We start from the raw sequence: 13,726 nt of genomic DNA on the forward strand, positions 1-13,726 counted from the left end.
GTATAAGCCTAGGGTGGAAAATGCAGCAGCTACCTGTGAATTTCAAAAATAAAAATAGATGCTCCATACTGTTCATTATGGCCCCATAGCTGTGCCATATAGTGCTCTGCACCGTTCATTATTTCCCCATAGATGTACCATAGAAAGCTGTGCCATATAGTGCTCTGCACCGTTCATTATTGCCCCTTAGCTGTGCCATATATAGTGCTCTGCACCGTTCATTATTGCCCCATAGCTGTGCCATATAGTGCTCTGCACCGTTCATTGCCCCATAGCTGTGCCATATAGTGCTCTGCACCGTTCATTATTGCCCCATAGCTGTGCCATATAGTGCTCTGCACCGTTCATTATTGCCCCATTGCTGTGCCATGTAGTGCTCTGCACCGTTCATTATTGCCCCATAGCTGTGCCATATAGTGCTCTGCACCGTTCATTATTGCCCCATAGCTGTGCCATATAGTGCTCTGCACCGTTCATTATTGCCCCATAGTTCTGCCATATAGTGCTCTGCGCCGTTCATTATTGCCCCATAGCTGCCATATAGTACTCTGCGCCGTTCATTATTGCCCCATAGCTGCCATATAGTGCTCTGCACCGTTCATTATTGCCACATAGCTGTGCCATAGAAAGCTCTGCCATTCCTGCTGCAATAAAAAAAAAATGCCATACTCACCTCTCTTGCTTGCAGCTCCTCAGCGTCCGGTCCCGGCGTCTCTCCGCACTGACTGTTAAGGCAGAGGGTGGCACGCACACTATATGTGTCATCGCGCCCTCTGACCTGAACAGTCAGAGCAAGAGGACGCGAAGACAGAGCGGCGCCCAGCGGGTGGAACGCGGACAGGTGAATATTACATACTTACCTGCTCCCGGCGTCCCGCTCCCTCTGCCTGACACACGGTCTTCGGTGCCGCAGCCTCTTCCTCTATCAGTGGTCACCGGCACCGCTGATTAGAGAAATGAATATGCGGCTCCACCCCTATGGGAGGTGGAGCCGCATATTCATTTCTCTAATCAGCGGTCCCACGTGACCGCTGAACAGGGGAAGAGCTGCAGCAATGAAGACCGTGGGACGGGCAGAGGGAGCGTCAGGATCGGCGGGACTTGGTGAGTATGCCTCAGCGCCCTCTCCCCCTCACCCGCCGACCCTGCCGCCCACCGTGACTCGAGTATAAGCCGAGAGGGGCACTTTCAGCCCAAAATTTTGGGCTGAAAATCTCGGCTTATACTCGAGTATATACGGTATATAGTAGATAGCGAATACATATCTTCTCATACGTTTACTTGATAACGCATAACATTTTACTCACAAATGGACATTAGACCAGTGGAAATCTGTGCTTTGGTCTGATGAGTCCAAATTTGAGATCTTTGGTTCCAACCACCGACGCAGAAAAGGTGAACGGATGGACTCTACATGCCTGGTTCCCACCGTGAAGCATGGAGGAGGAGGTGTGATGGTGTGGGGGTGCTTTGCTGGTGAAACTGTTGGGGATTTATTCAAAATTGAAGGCATACTGAACCAGCATGGCTACCACAGCATCTTGCAGCAGCATGCTATTCCATCCGGTTTGCATTTAGTTGGACCATCATTTATTTCTTAACAGGACAATGACCCCAAACACACCACCAGGCTGTGTAAGGGCTATTTGATCAAGAGGGAGAGTGATGGGGTGCTACACCAGATGACCTGGCCTCCACAGACACCAGACCTGAACCCAATCCAGATGGTTTGGTGTGAGCTGGACCGCAGAGTGAAGGCAAAAGGGCCAACAAGTGGTAAGCATCTCTGGGAACTCCTTCAAGATTGTTGGAAGACCATTCCCGGTGACTACCTCTTGAAGCTCATCAAGAGAATGCCAAGAGTGTGCAAAGCAGTCATCAAAGCAAAAGGTGGCTACTTTGAAGAACCTAGAATATAAGACATATTTTCAGTTGTTTCACACTTTAAGTATATACTGTAGGTCAACATGTGTTAATTCATAATTTTGATGCCTTCAGTGTGAATGTACAATTTTCATAGTCGCACAAAGAATATTTTCCCTTGCTAATCCATCCGGTTTGCGCTTAGTTGGACCATCATTTATTTTTCAACAGGACAATGACCCCAAACACACCTCCAGGCTGTGTAAGGGCTATTTGACCAAGAAGGAGAGTGATGGGGTGCTACGCCAGATGACCTGGAATCCAGTCACCAGACCTGAATCTAATCGAGATGGTTTGGGGTGAGCTGGACCGCAGAGTGAAGGCAAAAGGGCCAACAAGTGCTAAGCATCTCTGGGAACTCCTTCAAGATTGTTGGAAGACCATTTCCGGTGACTACCTCTTGAAGCTCATCAAGAGAATGCCAAGAGTGTGCTAAGCAGTCATCAAAGCAAAAGGTGGCTACTTTGAAGAACCTAGAATATAAGACATATTTTCAGTTGTTTCACACCTTTTTGTTAAGTATATAATTCCACATGTGTTAATTCATAGTTTTGATGCCTTCAGTGAGAATTTACAATTTTCAAAGTCATGAAAATACAGAAAAATCTTTAAATGAGAAGGTGTGTCCAAACTTTTGGTCTGTACTGTACGTCCAATGATTAAAATGAAAACAAAATGTTTATTTAAATATCAATACAAAGATAATAATAAAAAGGTGGGGACAATACCAGAACTTGAAGGGCACACCGTCAGGGGTCGAAGCAGACGCCGAAACGCGAGTTGGGTCGGGCGCATCCTAGGGAGTCTGCAGTGTGCTTTAAGGTAATTATTTGGAGGTTTTCATTTGGAGATTTTATTTGGGCAGCATATATTTATATGTATACTATCACTAGCTATTGGATCATCCAGCGATTGTGCTGGTCTCTCCCCGCGTATTTTGGGTGTTTTTCTTTGTTGTTGTTTGTATTTTCTGATTGTCCTCATTGAACTATCCATGTAGCCACACACTGAGGCGTGGGTATCCTATATTATACTATATTATGTTTCACATTTTGCCACAGATGTTGTGTGCGCATTCTGCCTTGAGTTTTTTAATTGTTTAATCAATGGGAGAATGGATGGAGTCATGTGCTGTAAAATCCTGAGTGACAAACTCCTTCCCTCCACCAGGACATTAAAAATGGGTCGTGGCTGGGTCTTCCAGCAAGACAATGACCCAAAACTTACAGCCAAGGCAACAAATGAGTGGCTCAAAAAGAAGCACATTAAGGTCATGGAGTGGCCTAGCCAGTCTCCAGCCCTTAATCCCATAGAAAACTTATGAAACTTATGGAGGGAGTTGAAGCTCCAAGTTGCCAAGTGCCAGCCTCAAAATCTTAACGATTTAAAGATGATCTGCAAAAAGGAATGGACCAAAGTTCCCCCTGATATGTGCGCAAACCTCATCATCAGCTACAAAAAAGTCTGACTCCTGTGCTTGCCAACAAGGGTTTTGCCACCAAGTATTAAGTCTTCCAGAGTGATCAAATACTTATTTCCCACTGCAAAATGCAAATAAATTTATATAATTTATACAAAGTGATTTTCTGGATTTTATTTTTGATATTCTATCTCAATGATAAAATTAACCTACCCTTAAAATTAGACTTTGTCATGTCTTTGACAGTGGGCAAAGTTACAAAATCAGCAAGGGATCAAATACTAATTTCTCCCACTGTAAATACTGGCACTTTCCTTCCATAACAGTCAGACTTCGAAAGAAGGAAGCTAACAAATGGGAATGAGTAAATGTGTCGCCTGCAGGGCCTAGGGGTACTTGGTCCGGTACTTAAGGGGATGTGTCATGGTGGCGATGACCCGGTCCGTGGCCGTGGGTGCCCATGAAAAAGGGAATGTCTTTAAAGGGGTTTTGAATAAAGTTTGTGTTCATGACGTCACCTGTGGTATTCGGTCAGTGGGGACCGACACGGCTTAAAGGGGTCCTCTGGGATGATGTTATGGCAGCTAAGATGGTATAACTTCCCACAGGTGAAGTAGGTCCCCAGGGCTCCCGGTGTATAGATGAGGATGGTGAACAGTGCAGTAAAGAATGGAGGGCACAGGTTTTCAGTCTCTTTACCTGGTTTACTGGAGACTTCAGGTATCCACAGTCCAGGGCACCAGATCACAGGTACAGGCAGGGTCCGGTCAGCCCAAAAAGGTAGGGCACTAAGCCATATGACAGGTGGCTCGAGCCTTTTTACAGGGTCTTTATCATGACCCAGGCTCTATGTGCCACTGTGTCTCGAGGTGTTAGGGTGGACAGGTGACGTGTAGTCCAGCTGTCCTGCCGATTTCTGCTGTGCCTCCTAGGGTCCAACACAACCTCGGTCTTCCGGCTACCGGAATCTGGGTTCTGTAGGGAGGTAGCCCAGTTGCAGCTATTCTCCCTAGTGGTCACTCTCCTGTGCTTTCCTCTCCTGCACACTCACTACAAATCTCTTCTTCCTTCTGTATTCTCTCTATCCTGGAGCTGCAGCACCTCTGGCTGCACGGCCCCTCACACGTCTCTCTGCCTCAGACTGCTCCAGTCTGCTGTCTGGCACGAACTGTCCCAAACTAACTTTCCCTCCAGACCAGAATATACAGGTCCTTCTCAAAAAATTAGCATATAGTGTTAAATTTCATTATTTACCATAATGTAATGATTACAATTAAACTTTCATATATTATAGATTCATTATCCACCAACTGAAATTTGTCAGGTCTTTTATTGTTTTAATACTGATGATTTTGGCATACAACTCCTGATAACCCAAAAAACCTGTCTCAATAAATTAGCATATCAAGAAAAGGTTCTCTAAACGACCTATTACCCTAATCTTCTGAATCAACTAATTAACTCTAAACACATGCAAAAGATACCTGAGGCTTTTATAAACTCCCTGCCTGGTTCATTACTCAAAACCCCCATCATGGGTAAGACTAGCGACCTGACAGATGTCAAGAAGGCCATCATTGACACCCTCAAGCAAGAGGGTAAGACCCAGAAAGAAATTTCTCAACAAATAGGCTGTTCCCAGAGTGCTGTATCAAGGCACCTCAATGGTAAGTCTGTTGGAAGGAAACAATGTGGCAGAAAACGCTGTACAACGAGAAGAGGAGACCGGACCCTGAGGAAGATTGTGGAGAAGGACCGATTCCAGACCTTGGGGAACCTGAGGAAGCAGTGGACTGAGTCTGGTGTGGAAACATCCAGAGCCACCGTGCACAGGCGTGTGCAGGAAATGGGCTACAGGTGCCGCATTCCCCAGGTAAAGCCACTTTTGAACCATAAACAGCGGCAGAGGCGCCTGACCTGGGCTACAGAGAAGCAGCACTGGACTGTTGCTAAGTGGTCCCAAGTACTTTTTTCTGATGAAAGCAAATTTTGCATGTCATTCGGAAATCAAGGTGCCAGAGTCTGGAGGGAGACTGGGGAGAAGGAAATGCCAAAATGCCTGAAGTCCAGTGTCAAGTAACATAGTAACATAGTAACATAGTTAGTAAGGCCGAAAAAAGACATTTGTCCATCCAGTTCAGCCTATATTCCGTCAATAAATCCCCAGATCTACGTCCTTTTACAGAACCTAATAATTGTATGATACAATATTGTTCTGCTCCAGGAAGACATCCAGGCCTCTCTTGAACCCCTCGACTGAGTTCGCCATCACCACCTCCTCAGGCAAGCAATTCCAGATTCTCACTGCCCTAACAGTAAAGAATCCTCTTCTATGTTGGTGGAAAAACCTTCTCTCCTCCAGACGCAAAGAATGCCCCCTTGTGCCCGTCACCTTCCTTGGTATAAACAGATCCTCAGCGAGATATTTGTATTGTCCCCTTATATACTTATACATGGTTATTAGATCGCCCCTCAGTCGTACCCACAGTCAGTGATGGTGTGGGGTGCCATGTCAGCTGCTGGTGTTGGTCCACTGTGTTTCATCAAGGGCAGGGTCAATGCAGCTAGCTATCAGGAGATTTTGGAGCACTTCATGCTTCCATCGGCTGAAATGCTTTATGGAGATGAAGATTTCATTTTTCAGCACGACCTGGCACCTGCTCACAGTGCCAAAACCACTGGTAAATGGTTTACTGACCATGGTATTACTGTGCTCAATTGGCCTGCCAACTCTCCTGACCTGAACCCCATAGAGAATCTGTGGGATATTGTGAAGAGAAAGTTGAGAGACGCAAGACCCAACACTCTGGATGAGCTTAAGGCCGCTATTGAAGCATCCTGGGCCTCCATAACATCTCAGCAGTGTCACAGGCTGATTGCTTCCATGCCACGCCGCATTGAAGCAGTCATTTCTGCCAAAGGATTCCCGACCAAGTATTGAGTGCATAACTGAACACTATTATTTGATGGTTTTTTTGTTTGTTATTAAAAAACACTTTTATTTGATTGGATGGGTGAAATATGCTAATTTATTGAGACAGGTTTTTTGGGTTATCAGGAGTTGTATGCCAAAATCATCAGTATTGAAACAATAAAAGACCTGACAAATTTCAGTTGGTGGATAATGAATCTATAATATATGAAAGTTTAATTGTAATCATTACATTATGGTAAATAATGAAATTTAACACTATATGCTAATTTTTTGAGAAGGACCTGTATATACAGGTGAGCCACCCACAAGCTGGATTAGATTTCCCCCATCTGGCCTGGAGTGTGAACATGTTGTATGCTTGTGTTACCTGATAGAAGAGATCTTCGCCTGCTTCCAAGCGTGACACCACTCTCCCCGTGAAGAAAGCAATGCCACTGTAGCAACCAGGACCCTGGGGTGTTACACTTACATTCCCTATTATGTGCTGTCCTAGGGTACAGTACAGACCAAAAGTTTGGACACACCTTCTCATTTAAAGATTTTTCTGTATTTTTATGATTATGAAAATTGTACATTCACACTGAAGGCATCAAAACTATGAATTAACACATGTGGAATTATATACTTAACAAAAAGTGTGAAACAACTGAAATTATGTCTTATATTCTAGGTTCTTCAAAGTAGCTACCTTTTGCTTTGATGACTGCGTTGCACACTCTTGGCATTCTATTGATGAGCTTCAAGAGGTAGTCACCAGGAATGGTATTCAATTCACAGGTGTGCCGTGTCAGGTTTAATAAGTGGGATTTCTTGCCTTATAAATGGGGATGGGACCATCAGTTGTGTTGTGCAGAAGTCTGGTGGATACACAGCTGATAGTCCTACTGAATAGACTGTTAGAATTTGTATTAGAAAGAAAAAAGCAGCTTAGTAAAGAAAAACAAGTGGCCATCATTACTTTAAGAAACGAAGGTCAGTCAGTCCGAAAAATTGGGAAAACATGTGCAGTGGCAAAAACCATCAAGCGCTACAAAGAAACTGGCACACATGAGGACTGCCCCAGGAAAGGAAGACCAAGAGTCACCTCTGCTTCTGAGAATAAGTTTATCCGAGTCACCAGCCTCAGAAATCGCAGGTTGACAGCAGCTCAGATTAGAGACCAGGTCAATGCCACACAGAGTTCTAGCAGCAGACACATCTCTACAACAACTGTTAAGAGGAGACTTTGTGTAGCAGGCCTTCATGGTAAAATATCTGCTAGGAAACCACTGCTAAGGACAGGCAACAAGCAGAAGAGACTTGTTTGGGCTAAAGAACACAAGGAATAGACATTAGACCAGAGGAAGTCTGTGCTTTGGTCTGATGAGTCCAAACTTGAGTTCTTTGGTTCCAACCAACGTGTCTTTGTGCGACTATGAAAATTGTACATTCACACTGAAGGCATCAAAATTATGAATTAACACATGTTGAACTATATAATTAAAGTGTGAAACAACTGAAATTATGTCTTATATTCTAGGTTCTTCAAAGTAGCCACCTTTTGCTTTAATGACTGCTTTGCACACTCTTGGCATTCTCTTGATGAGCTTCAAGAGGTAGTCACCGGGAATGGTCTTCCAACAATCTTGAAGGAGTTCCCAGAGATGCTTAGCACTTGTTGGCCCTTTTGCCTTCACTCTGCGGTCCAGCTCACCCCAAACCATCTTGATTAGATTCAGGTCTGGTGACTGTGGATTCCAGGCCATCTGGCATAGCACCCCATCACTCTCCTTCTTGGTCAAATAGCCCTTACACAGCCTGGAGGTGTGTTTGGGGTCATTGTCCTGTTGAAAAATAAATGATGGTCCAACTAAGCGCAAACCGGATGGATTAGCATGGGAAAATATTCTGAAAAATTCCCACGCTAGAGTTCATGTGAGGTTATGCCAGCAGGGGGCGCAGCACCGCAAGTCTAGGTAACTACGTTACCCTGCATTCCATTCATTTCCCAGTTTTTACAGCCAGGGGCAACTGCATTAGCATAGCTCCTGGTTGTAAAATGATTTAACCCCTTCAGATGGATTTACATCGTGGGACATGACTGTACGGCGGACAGGTATGGGATATTGTTGTTTTTTTATTTTAACTTTTTTTCAGATGACAAGGGTCATCAGTTGGATTGAGAGTACAATAAAGATGTTAAAACCCCATGTATTTCATTTATTTCATTAAAATACTTTATTCATAATGTGTGTGCTTTTTTAACCCTTTATTAATATTGGATTAATAATGGATAGGTGTCATAATTGACGCCTTTCCATTATTAACCTTTCTTAATGTGACCTTACATTAGCAAGGTGACATTAACCCTTTATTACCCCATATCCCACCACTACACGGGAATGGGAAGAGAGTGGCCAAGTGCCAGAATAGGCGCATCTTCCAGATGTGCCTTTTCTGGGGTGGCTGGGACAGATGTTTTTAGCCGGGGGGGGGGGGGGGGGGAGGGGGGTTGCAATAACCGTGGACCCTCTCCAGGCTATTAATATCTGCCCTCAGTCACTGGCTTTCCCACTCTGGCGGAGAAAATTGCGCAGGAGCCCACGCCAGTTTCTTCCGTGATTTAACCCTTTATTTTAACACAGCTTCAAAATTTTGCACACACACTCTACTAACAACATTAGTGAGGAATATGTAAAAATAAAAAAATAAAAATAAGGGATATAAAATGGTTTACTGGATGTAAACCATGTCTCATATCCTGTTGGGTTTGATAAGGAGATCGCAAAAGCCGACAATTGAATTACCGGCTTTTCTGCTATCTAGCTCTGTATTAAAAAAAAAAAAAAAAATTACCGTATATATATATATATATATATATATATATATATATATATATATATATAATATGTATATATATGTATGTATATCTACCTATTCTAGTCTAGCCTGTCACTGTGATTCAACTGTACATCGCGCTGAATTGCCGGCTTTTCTATAGAACACCGCTGCGTATTTCTCGCAAGTCACACTGTTGGTCCGTGTGGAATCCGTATTTTTCTCGCCCCCATAGACTTTCATTGGCGGATTTTTTGCGCAATACGCTGACAAACGCAGCATGCTGCGATTTTCTCAGCTCGTAAAATACGGCCGAGAAATATACGACAGATAGGAGCTGCCCCATAGAGAAACATTGGTCCGTATGCAATGCGTTTTTTTTTTTGCGCATCTCATACGTCCGTAAAACTCTAGTGTGACGCCGGCCTAAGACGCTGCGTTTTTTGTGCAATGAAAATTCATTGTGGAAACTTAACCTAAGTGGAATTAGGCTATGTGCACACGTTGCGGATTAGCCTCTGGAATTTTTTGTGCGGATTCTGCCTCTCTTGGCAGAAAACGCAGGTGCGGATTTGATGCGTTTTTTGTGCGGATTTACTGCGGATTTCATTTGTTTTTACCCCTGCGGAAATCTATAATGGAATGGGTACAAAAACGCTGCAGATCCGCACAAATAAGTGACATGCTCCTTCTTTTAATCCGCAGCATTTTCCATGCGGAATTTTCCGCACCATTAGCACAGCAATTTTTTTTTCCATTGATTTATAATAATAATAATAATCTTTATTTTTATATATAGGGCTAACATATTCCGCAGCGCTTTACAGTTTGCACACATTATCATCACTGTCCCCGATGGGGCTCACAATCTAGATTCCCTATCAGTATGTCTTTGGAATGTGGGAGGAAACCGGAGTACCCGGAGGAAACCCACGCAAACACGGAGAGAACATACAAAGTCTTTGCAGATGTTGTCCTGGGTGGGATTAGAACTCAGGACTCCAGCGCTGCAAGGCTGCTGTGCTAGATTTACATTATACTGTAAATCACTTGCGGATCTGCAGCGGAAAATCCGCAAAGTTTGCACATAGCCTTGGGTTTCAGCCTCAATCAGTGTCAGTCTAGGGCTCCATGGACTCCCCGAGGAGATTGGTGGTGTCGGGCTGCGGCCGGTGAGGCGGTTTTGCTTTCACTTGATTGACTTGAACAGAGAATGGGTTAGCGTATCTCGCACTCAGTGCTCAGGAGAAGGTGGATTGGGCATGTGTCCGTAGTCTGCACATTTTACTTCCAAGGGTACCCTGCACATGTTAGGGCCGGTAGACCTGTATGTCGGGCAGAGAGCTAACCATGGAGGCTAGTGGTGCAGGAACATCAGAAGAACTTTAGTGGCTAAACCGAGCCCCAGGGCCTGCTGAGGAGGTAGAGCAGGTACCTGGATGAAGCTGTGGTAAATGGCCTGTCTTTTTCATGTTCCCCTCTGGAGATGACCTGAGTGATGGCAGTCGGGTCTGGAGTGAGAACTTGTGATGTGGATTACACTACATAGACCTGCAACAGTTAAAGAGCTATGAATTGGCCCCGAAGTCACCTCTACAGGGGGTTACTTTCTCCTGACCCTTTGGGGTCCATTATTGTGTCAAACCTACGGACCACTGGACAATCTCCCAGTAATATGGGGCGCCAAGATGATGAGTGATGGATGTGATGGTGGATTTGGACCCACACCATTGACTTCCATCTGCTTTAGGCTTTATTCACACATCAGTATTTTTTGATGAGGATTAGTGATGAGCGACCGCGCTGGAATAAGGTATTAGGTGAACATGCTCGAGTACTAACCGAGTGTCTTTGGCGTGCTCCAATAATATGGTCGTGTCTCCGCGGCTGTTCGTCAGCCGCAACACATGCAGGGATTACCTAACAAACAGGCAATCTCTACATGTGTTGTGTCTGTCGAACAGCCGCGGAGACACGACCATATTATTGGAGCACGCCAAAGACACTCGGTTAGTACTCGAGCATGCTCAGCGAATACCTTATTCCGAGCACATTCGCTCATCACTAATCAGGATCTAAGTGGTAACGTCTCGCCTTGTGGCAAGGAGGCTTATAAGCCATGCAATGCTCCTCTGAGATATTAAGAAAAGGCAATTGACATATTTATTTTTGATCAGTATCTCATCAGTATTTGTAATCCAAAGCCAGGAGAGTCTCCAAAACAGGTGTCAATCTTTGAATTATAGTTTTTCTCTATACGTTCTACTCCTGGTTTTGTCATACAAGCGCGGATGTGAATAAGCCCTTACCATGGAACTTTCCCAATCTTCACTCCACGGCCCGGGGATCTTCACATTCCCAGGATTCTCCACAATATTTCCTATTGTGTTGCAAATGGTAAAAGAAAGGAAATGACAAAGGCTAAAAACAAAAAGCACACAATGTACTTGCAAAGGGAGCCACAGCTGGGGGCACTTCCCCTGCCCAGGAGCCCTGTGGGCAGGAAGCTGGGTCTGAACAGCTGCACAATGCACTTTACTTTGCAGGTTTCCCATCACTTTTTTTTCTGTTCTAATTCCCCTACAATTTGGGACTAAACCATTCAACTCTCGAAGAAAGGGGTGAATCTATAAAAAAAAAAAATGAGCTGAATGTCTCTAATCCACTATTTTGGCCCAATTGCCGTAGATTCCCCCCCTGTTTAATAGTACGTACCGCAGAAGGGGTTGGATGTGGTGCCAGCAATTCAGATTTTTTTTTTGATAGGAGCATGAAAGGGTTAAGATTTGTGTTTTGTAAGCAAAGTGATTGATACAATGTAGCAATTTGTTGCAGGAATGGAACCTGTTGAGTGGTTACATGAGTAATATTAAGGCTAGAATGCCACCGATAAAGGGCCAGAGTGGCCAATGCATTCATATATGTAGTGCAAGGTCGGGGTTTGCAGGGCTGTGTGGGCTTTGATCCTCCCTGCTCTGTGCAGTAGTACAGTCTGCTAGGGGGAGGGATAGCAGAGACATGCCAGACAGCTGATTCCCAGCTACACAGGCAGAACAGGGGAGAGGCATCCTCCTTGTAACATCACAGAGGCTCAGGTTCCCACAGGACCCAGGGAAAGGCAGCATTTGGGATATCTAGCATGCACCTCCAGTATTGAGCAGGGGCGCATTCCTCTTGGGGGGGTAGTATCTGGAGATAAGTCTCAGGATGGCGTTCAGTCCTTGGCAGATGCTGTCACCAGTCCAGTGGGCAAAATGGACATGGTCAGCAGTGAGGGGTTCTGGAGAGGAGACCGCCGAGGATGAGGAGCAACATGATTCTGGGTGAGTCGTAAGAAATCCTCAACATTTTACGTAGCGATGGATGGTAATGATAAAGCTTCAGTTTTACATAGGACTGCTGTCGTAGATAAGTGACAGATGCAGCTCTGTCGGTCTAATATCCGGGCATCGTACATTGTATAAAGGATATAATCGCCGATTACTGTGCATGAATGGGTTAATTCCAGTTGTCCTATATAATCTGTTTTCTGTATGTCCTAAAAAAAAAAAAACATGGATTCTACTAGGTCATTTAATCTCTACAAAAACCTGCCTGCGTGTCCGTTTTTTTTTTCCATACTGAAATGAGATGAGATGTTGCTGCTGATGGAAATTTATTGCCCCCCAGATAGTCGCTGCTTACAGTCCCCACGGATCACGTCTGATTCTGGTGGCTGCCATATTGGAAATGATCGTTTTCAATGAGGGTGACGAGATGGGAAATCTTTAGATCGATGGGGTCCCAGTGGTCAGACCCCCTGAAAGTTATCACTTATCCTGTGCGCTGATGATAATTTGCAAAGTTGAGACAGCCCCTTTACTAAATGGGGAGATCCTATTGGAGCTTATGGATGGGACCTGCCGAAATAAACCAGAGCAGAATGCTGCTGCAAAAAAAATGGCTCCTGCGTTGGCGGATTTAGTAAGTCCATGTGTTACATGATGGCACATTCATTTGAGTGGGCGCCATGTAATACTACGCAAAAGTAGCAGCCCACCTAGCTCTCCATAAGAAGGGGCTTAGAGAAATGCATAGCTGCTGTTTGTTTGTTTTTTGTCCCAGAAATGTCCCCCTACCTGTCCATTGCTTATGACTGGTATTTCATCCCCGCTTCACTGAAGTGACTGGGGCTGAGCTGCAATGCCACGCACATCCTCTGAACAGGTGTGGCGCTGTTTTTGAAGTAAGGAAGGTTTACACATCCAACTGGTGGCTGTGCTAAAATGCAGAATATTGCTATGATATATGCCACCGTTGGGTCTTTTGGTTAAAAAAACTAAAACAAAACAAAAATGGCGCCATTTATCTACTGCAGGTTTCAGGTCCTTGTATACTTTTGATGGCGCCATTACATATAATCTCATAAAAGACTATTGAGACTTCTCGTCTTATTAGTGACTATATTCAAGGAGATACAGACCATGAAGCTGTTACAGGGGCACCTGGAGAGGAGAATCAAACAGACCCTTCTCTTCTGGGGGGCGATACCTGGCACCACCATTGCCAACCTTATTTTGATCCTTGCTATGAGGCTCTGTCTTCTATGTACAGTATTGGGGAGATATATATATATATATATATATATATAT

General features: G+C 44.5%; 1 protein-coding gene across 4 annotated transcripts in view; it reads left to right on the forward strand.

Moving 5' to 3' along the window:
- Nucleotides 1–13,726, forward strand: part of TACC1 (transforming acidic coiled-coil containing protein 1) — a 102,660-nt gene that overhangs the window by 17,720 nt on the left and 71,214 nt on the right. For 2 of the 4 annotated variants that reach the window (XM_069766860.1, XM_069766862.1), the window contains exon 1: nt 12,146–12,418. The exons of the other annotated variants lie outside the window; for them this stretch is intronic. In XM_069766860.1, coding sequence (XP_069622961.1) covers nt 12,303–12,418 — 116 coding nt within the window. In that variant the 5' untranslated portion in view covers nt 12,146–12,302. Of the gene's footprint in view, nt 1–12,145; nt 12,419–13,726 lie in introns of those variants that run through there. 4 annotated transcript variants of the gene reach the window in all.

This window comes from Ranitomeya imitator, chromosome 4 (assembly GCF_032444005.1).
Source record: "Ranitomeya imitator isolate aRanImi1 chromosome 4, aRanImi1.pri, whole genome shotgun sequence".
Taxonomy (NCBI): domain Eukaryota; kingdom Metazoa; phylum Chordata; class Amphibia; order Anura; family Dendrobatidae; genus Ranitomeya; species Ranitomeya imitator.